Source organism: Delphinus delphis, chromosome 1 (genome assembly GCF_949987515.2).
Source record: "Delphinus delphis chromosome 1, mDelDel1.2, whole genome shotgun sequence".
Classification (NCBI taxonomy): Eukaryota; Metazoa; Chordata; class Mammalia; order Artiodactyla; family Delphinidae; genus Delphinus; species Delphinus delphis.
In genome coordinates, this window is record NC_082683.1 from 50362020 (window position 1) to 50370465 (window position 8446).

At 39.8% G+C, this 8446-nt stretch overlaps 1 protein-coding gene across 5 annotated transcripts in view; it reads right to left on the reverse strand.

The window, feature by feature from the left end:
- Positions 1-7884, reverse strand: part of CYP2J2 (cytochrome P450 family 2 subfamily J member 2) — a 31434-nt gene extending 23550 nt beyond the window's left edge. For all 5 annotated transcript variants that reach the window (XM_060005527.1, XM_060005547.1, XM_060005540.1 and 2 more), the window contains exon 1: positions 7614-7884. In XM_060005527.1, coding sequence (XP_059861510.1) covers positions 7614-7823 — 210 coding nt within the window. In that variant the 5' untranslated portion in view covers positions 7824-7884. The remainder of the gene's footprint in view (positions 1-7613) is intronic.
- Between the last annotated feature and the right edge of the window lie 562 nt (positions 7885-8446).

The window sequence follows — 8446 nt, forward strand, 5'->3', positions numbered from 1 at the left end:
ACTGACACAACGAACTTATCTACGAAACAGAAACAGACTCACAGACATAGAGAACAGACATGTTGCTAAGGCAGGGTGTGGGAGAGGGATGGTATGGGAGTTTGGGGTTAGCAGATGCAAACTATTATCAATAGGATGGATAAACAACAAGGTCCTACTGTATAGCACAGGGAACAATATTCAATATCCTGTGATAAACCATAATGGAAAATAATATAACAAAGAATCTGTATATATGTATAACTGAATCACTTTGCTGTACAGTAGAAATTAACATAGCATTGTAAATCAACTATGCTTCAATTAAAAAAAAGGTGGTTCAGGAGGCTAAAACAGGCTTAAAATCAGAAATGAAAATAGAAAGATCAAGAGAAAAGGAATAGCACAGTAGCTATAAAAGGCAAATAAAAGTAATAGGTTACAGGAAATTTCATATGAACGATAAGTATTCCAAATGTAAGATGAAGCACTTAAATAATAAAGTAGAGCAAAATAAATGTTTAGAATAAAAAAAATTAGAAGTGGTGAGTTAGTGAGACAAGAGACTGAACCATGAGATATAAAGTTGAGGAAGATTCTACTTAATTTAAGTTCTTAAACTCAAAAGCCAACAGAACAAAGACAGGAAAAAATAAAACGGAAAAAAGGAAGAGTGTATCAATTCTTATTCCCACTAGCAGTAGGTGAGAGGGTCTGTTCCTCTGAACACTCACCAGCACTGAGCTCTGTGCTCAAGGAGCTAAGATTCTCTCTCACTTGCTAAACTGTATTTTAAAATGTGTCACTCAATGCATTTGTATTGCTTTTATAGTTACAAAGCGTTTCTATCCAATAAAGCACCAAAAAGAAACCTAAGGACATAGGGAATAAAGTTTCATAACACTTCTTACACTTTTTAAGTCATAAAATCCTTCAAAAATCTAGTATGTCATGGATCTGGTAAAGCAAAACCCTGTACACATGAATACATTTATGCATAGATGCAGTTCACCAGTCCCCTGGGGTCTCTGAACTCCTGCTAAGAATACTGCTCTCACTGGTAGTTCTTGGGGTTATGCTAGGTTTCTGGGAACAGCCTGTGGAAATCAAATTCAGTTGTCAGGCACCTTCTGACATTGCTATGTTATATGTGAGGGCAATACAGAGATCAATATGCTATGGTGTTTTCCTGAAGTGTCAAAGCCTCTCGGGGAAGGCTGACTACAGAAAAAAACTAACGCACAGTGGAAGATGATATATGTTATAATGCTGAAGCAAGGGGCATGACACTATTGAAAGAAGAGAAGAATTCCACTCCAGGTACGGGAGAAAGCTTCTAAGAGGAGCTGATATTTGGGCCAGATTGTAAATGAAGGTGTGGGTACCTGCAAAAGGATATGTGTTGTGAAGGCAAAGATTTTAGGCTGTGGGAATAGCATACACCAATGCAAAGACAGGAAAATGTGGGCTTTCAGGAACAAGTGAGCTCTCTTTTCTGACGGCAGTACAGGTTCATTAGAGAGCACTAACCCTGTGGTTGGTCAAGGCTGGGTGCTGGAGGTACAGGTCCTTAATCTTAAGATGCCCCCAATCTAATGGAGCATACAGATAAGTAACCAGTTCTTATTATTACCATTCTGTACAATAAATTATTAAATGGGGGAAAGCAGGAAGCACATAAGGACACCAAAGGCTAGGATAGGTTTCTGGGAAAAAAATACCTTCTCATTTGTGTACAGAGAGGGGAAACAAGCCTGGCAAGGTAATGTGAGCTAGACCAAGGATATACAAATGTCAAGTGAAATATTTTGGATCTTGTTTTGTTTGCAACTAGAAAACTGAATAGGAGAGGTAAGGGCAGTGAGTGCTTAAGAACTTGGATTTTTGAAGTCATACAAATCCATTTATATCCAGCTTCTGCTTTCACTTTCTATGTGATTTTTGGTCAAGTTATTTAACTTCTCTGTGTCCCAGTTTCCAAATCTATAAAATGGGGGATATTACTAATTCCCATCGTTGGGATGGTGGTGATAAGTAACCATAATACTAAAATAAATAATAAAATTATTTATTGTTATTGATATATTTGGGAGTATATTTTAGCAAAAGGACTCTGGTTAGATCTGGACAAAGGAATGGAGGGGAAGTGGCCAGAGAGTGGATTAATGCAGCCCATTAATGCAGCAATCAGGCCAGACAAGGTATGCAACCTCAACTGGCTTTTCCTTGAGTTTGTTACTATAAATTTTTGAAGAAAGGAGGAGGGTGGTAGATATAGAAAGAAGCATCAACTATGTGCTAGGCACCCTGCCAGTAAACTGATATTCATGAACTTGTTTGATTCTTATAATAACCCTACAATGTATTCTTTGTTTTCAGAAAAAGAAGCACAGAGATTTAGTGCCTAGCTGGTGGTCATAAATTTGGGCTCTTCCTAACTCTCTCTGTATGTCTCATCCTTAACTGAAAGCATGAAGATATTCTCTCTCTCTCCTTCTGAATGATGAAGCTCCCTAAATATTAGCTGGCCACATGACTTTCCAATCAAAACCACATTTCTCAGCTTCTCCAGGTGTGGCCAATGGGACGTAAGTAGTGGTGATGTCTGCATCTTCTGGGTCATGTCCTTAAAGGAAAGTTGCTTCTCACCGCCTGCTCCTTTCCCCTTTCCATGGACTGGAACTCATACATGAAGATGTTGTAGGACGAGAGCAACATGATAGAAGGAACTGGGGTTTCTGGATGACCTTGTGTTACAAAGCCGCCTTCCTACCCTGGTCTTCCTGCCTACATCTGAACTCGCTTCTGAGACAGAAATAAATTTCACTCTTTTTTTACACCACTGTATTTTGGGGCCTTTTTATTACAAGCAGCTTAATGTATATCCTCATAATACATTTATCCACCTTATCTACCATTCTCCCACTTTAGTCCAATAAGATTTTCTCTTATTTAAATACATGCACATATAGCTGTGGTAGAGGAAGTTTAGAAAAAAAGGGGAAAAACAAGAATGGTTCATGGTTCCCATCATGCCATACAAATAGGCCAGTTTCTTCACGGCCCTCTCACTTTGTTTTAGCTCATGTCACTTCCTCCCATTTAAAAATCTCCTGTCCACTTTACTCCATATAACCATTTGCCTAACATTTCTTTCCAGTTCAGCCAAATTTATTTCAACATTCTATAGAGGTTATCCCCAGGGCTTCCCATGCACAGTGATCCCACCCCATGATATCTCATTTGGTTACCAAAAGTTTATACACACATTTCATCATACACTGTCTTGTACTGTGCCTGTCATATAATAAGCACTTCATAAACGTCTGTTGGATAAATGAACCCCTGGATAAGTCAATTATCCTCTAACTACATCTTGAAAAGTCAGGTAGCATAAGTCAGAGAATAGGTTTATGAGTCAAATAGTCCTGCGTCCAAGTCCTTGTTTAATGTTATAGCTGATAGGTAATGATAGGTAAGTAAAGATAGATAAATAGGCAATGATAGGTAGTTAATGATAGGTACTTAATGTTTCCAAATTGCTGGAATGTAAATTTAATTACAACTAAATCATACCATTTAACTCCATTTTTTTTACAGCCAAAAATATTTCATTGCAAACCTATATAAAATAAAATTTAACACTTCTGGTGAAAAATCTTTGGGCCAGAGATAAGACCCTAGCCTCAGTTTCATCCCTGGCCAGTTTTATGACATGAGGCAAATCATGTAACCTCTTTAGTCATATCTATCTTAATGGTAAAACAAGGGCACAGACAAAGTTTCTGATTCCAGACAAGAGTGAGTAAAAGGATCTCATTTTACTCCTCCTCATCATCATGATACTGACACATACAAAAAGTAACACCAATAAAACCCTGTTCTCTGTAGTCAAAGGACCAGATAAAGGGTGGTCCACCAGGACAGAACATTTCAACCTTTCTACCTTCCTTTTCTGGAGACAAATACCATAAGAGATGTGACCCTCCCACATCCTAATGAGGGGCTACAGCAGTGAAGAAGATGCATGGAAACTTGCCTTCATCCTACCTTTGCAATAAGGCGGTGCCCCTTCCCTGCTGACTCTATGAGCTGAATTGTGACTATCACCCCTGAACTGCAGTAAAGAGACTCCTTGAAGTAGTCAGTGGGCAAAATTCTGATTTCTACCATTCCACAAAAATAAGGAGGCACCTGTATCCCATGGAGATGATATGGTTAGATTACTGACTTCCCCCCACTCCCAGTAAGAAAGAGGCTACCCTACTCAGAGGGGCCCCAATCTTTTGTCCCCATCCTCATTCTCTCCAGCCTGCACTGATGAGAATGTGGGTTGGAGTCCTATGGGAGTGGACAACACATAAGTGGGGTAGACCAGTATAGTATTGCAAAGACTTTATAACCTAAATTGACATTTGAACCACAATCCACAAAAGTGAACATTCTGAATATCAACAGATTGACTATCTGCTAAAATAAAAGATTTACATAGAGTCCAGAGTCACATAACAAAATACACCAAATGTCCAGAATATAGTCCAAAATTACTCATGTTACCAAGAACCAGAGAAATCTCAAATTGAATGAGTTGAAACTAATACTGAGATGATAAAGATGTTGGAATTATAGGATAAAGATTTTAAAACAGCTATTGAAAATGTTTCGATAAACAATTATACTCTCAAAAAAAATTTTAAATAGAAAATGTTAACAAAGAACTAGAAAATATACATAAGAACCAAAGAAATTTTAGAACTGAAAAATACAATAATGTAAACAAAAAACTCAATAGAGCAACTCAGTAGCAGAGTGGTAATGACAGGATAATCAGTGAAATTGAAGACATCAATAGAAAGTATCCAATCTGAACAACACAGAGAAAATAGATTGAGAAAAGATAAAACAACTGAGCTTCAGGGACTGATATTAGAATAACAAAAGATCTGTCAGTTGTGCAATCAGTGCCAAAGAGTACCAGAAGGAAAGGAAAAAAACATGGACTTGAAAAAATATTTGAAGAAATAATGGCTGAAAAATTCTCAAATTTGGTACTAGAAAAACGTACAGATTCAAGAAGTTGTGAGTGAACCCAATAAATCCAAAGAATTCAACACCAAGACATACAATCAAATCTCTGAAACCAATAAAAACAAAGACAACTTCTTGAAAGCATGCAGAGGAAAACAACTCATTACTCATGGGGAACAACAATTCAAATTACAGCAGATTTCTCAGCAGGAACTAGAAAGGCCAGAAAGAAGTAGCACAACATTTTCAAGGGTTTAATAAAAGAAACTGTCAACCTAGAATTCTATATCCAGTGATAATATACTTCAGAAAAGAAGGTGAAATAAAACATTCTTAGATGAAGGAAAGCTTAGAGAATTTTTTTGCCAGCAGACCAGTTCTAAAAGAATAGCTAAAGAAAGTTCTTCAGTTAGGAAAGAAAGAGCAACAGAAAGGGTAAATAAATGGGTAAATACTGTAGACTAATCTTCTCTTCTTGAATTTAACAAATCATGTTTGACAGTTAAAAGAAAAATTATAATACTGTCTGAGGCGGTTCTCAATGTCTGTAGAGGTAATATTTAAGACAAATTATATATTATAAAGTAGGGGAAAGTAAAAGGACCTAAAGAGTTTTAAGGTGTCTGTATTCCACCTAAAGTGGTAAACTGTTGATACTTATTGCAATAAGTTATGTACGCACAGCATGTAATCTTTACAGCAAGCACTTAAAAACAATACAAAGAGATATACTCAAAAACACTATAAATTAAAATGGAATTCTCAAAAAATGTTCAAGTGACCCACAGGAAGACAGTAAAGGAGAAACAGAGGAGTAAAAAAACAAAGTGAAAAATAGGAAACAAATAATAAATTGGCAGATTTTTGTTTTAACAAATCAATAATTACATTAAATATAAATGATCTAAATTCACCAATCAAATGTCTGATATTGGCAGAATGAAAAAAATTACCCACCTATATGTTGTCTACAAGAAATTCATTTCAAATAAAATGGCATAAGTAGAAAAAAAGTAAAAGAATAGAGAAGCATATATTATGCAAATACTAATCAGAAGAGAACTGGTGTGGCTATATCATATCAGATGAAGTAAAATTCAGGCAAAGAAAATTACCAGAGATAAAGAGGGACATTACATAATAAAGAGCCAATTCACCAAGATGACATAACAATTTTAATGTGCATACACCATCTAAAAGAGCTGCAAAATACACAAATGAAAACTACCGGAACTGACTAGAGACATAGAAAAACAAGTAATTATAGTTGAAGACTTCGACAACCCTCTCCTAGTAACTGATAGAATCAGTAGACAAGAAGTCAACAAGGGTTCAGAAGAACTAAAGAACGCAGTCATTTAATTATATCTAATTGACATACAATATAGAACACTCCACCCAACAACGGCAGAATTCACATTTTTTTCAAGTATGCATGGTGCTGTATCTTGGGTCATAAAACCAACCATAACATTTTTTAAAAATTGAAATTATGCAAAATATGACCTCTAACCATAATGGACTCCAACTGGAAATCACTAACAGAAAGAAAACAGGAAAATCTCCCAATATTGGAAATTAAACAACACATTCATTAAAGAAGGGTACAATTTAGGAGCCTAATTTTAAAACTCTGTAGACTAATCCTGTACCAAATGTGTGTTTCTCCCAGAAAGTGATAAAAACCTTCTCCATCTGAATCTGAGTTTGTATTATAGGCTTGTGTTTAAAGTGCTCCAGGCATTTCTAGGGAAACGGGAACTATTATTTGTTGGGCACCTACAATAAGCTGTATTAACATTGACCATTCACTGTTTTATTTAATGTTCACACCCACCTATCACAGTGTTGTCTGTCAGCAAGGTACCTGTGCTGAGAGGCAGGGAAGCAGCTGAAAATGCTTGAGAAAGTGCTGGATGTTGAAGGGAATTCTAAGGAATTCAGAGTGGCCACAGTTAGGCAGCCCTGATGGAAGATGATTATAAAGAAGTGGAAAGAGGCTACAGCAAGATTTCCAAGTGGCTCCCTAAGGAGTCTGAAAGCTGGGAAGCAGCAAGAAGCCTTGAGAAAGCCTAAGCAGAGGAATGACATTTTAAAATGATTACTTTAGTGAGAGTGGATTGCAGGGCGAGGAGGCTGAATGTGAGGGGCTCAGTCCTTGTGGGGATGGGAGCAATTCATTTGAAAAGTGGTGAGGATTTAGGTAGAAGTATCACCATTTCACACATGGGAAACGGAGCCTCCGAGAGGAAAAGTACCGGATTTCCCCCCCCCCCCCACCAAGGATAATAATATTAAAAATACAAAGTGATTATAGTATAAATACAATGTCCCAATAATATGTAACAAGACACACAGTTAAATGACTTAAAGAACATATCGTGTCTGGTACACTTAAATAGTAAACAGTTAACAAAATTTCATCCCTAGAAGTGGAATCATGCTGGTTGCTGGTGAGGAGAGCGAGGCTCAAAGTTACCCGGGTGCCCGCTTTAGCCTCAGAGCCCACAGCCCCCGCCCCAGCCTCCCGCCCTCGGTACCCGGAATGGCCCTTGTCCTGCAGATCAGGGTCAGGACGCGGCCCTGGCACCTTCGCCCACTCCTACCCTCTGAAGCGACAGGTGCCCCTTCTCAAAGTCCAGATGGAAGAAGTTGCCTACGAAGGGCAGGCGCGGGGGTCCCGGCGGGTAGTTCTTCGGGCGCCGCCTTTTGAGGAAATCAGCAAAGAAGAGAAAGGCGACGGCCCCCAACAGGACAGTGCGGGGACGGAGAACGGTCCAGAAAGCAGCCGCCAGGGAGCCCACCGCCGCGAGCATGGCGGCGACCTCGGCTCGCTCTTCCGCGGTCTGATCCAGCGAAGGTCCCGGAGGCTCTCAGCCTCTAAGCTGCCAGCACTGCCCTCCTTCCCCGCCTGCCCCCGGCCCCGCCCCGCCCCGCCCCCCCCTCCAACCCTCACTCCGCCGCGCCCCTACCCTGGCCCGCTAGGCTCCCGCGAAGCCTGGTCTGCATGACCCGTCTGGGCTCTTCCTCAGGCCGCGCCTCCTGCCGCGCCCCCAACCCGCCTCCACCCGGTCCTCTACTCCCCTCTGCCTTCTCCCAGCCCGCCTGCCGCCCACCAGATGCCTGTGGCCGGATTCCTGGGAGAACAGCAAGGGTCTCGGAAAAGGCCTGGCTACAGCGTTTTTATTAGCTAGTTAGAGAGCCTGTCTCTCTGTGAGACCATCGGGGCTCTTGGGTTTATGTCATCGCATCTCAGAGAGGGCCGCGGACACTTGAGCTCTGTGTTTTTCTATCATCACCGTCTCACCAAAGGACTGGAACCGCGCCTGGTAATAAAATAGGAAGACAGCAGCACCTGATATTTCCTGGGCGCTTACTATATGCCAGACTTCCTTAGATGAATTGCTTAATTCTGACAAATTTATGCAGATACACTTCG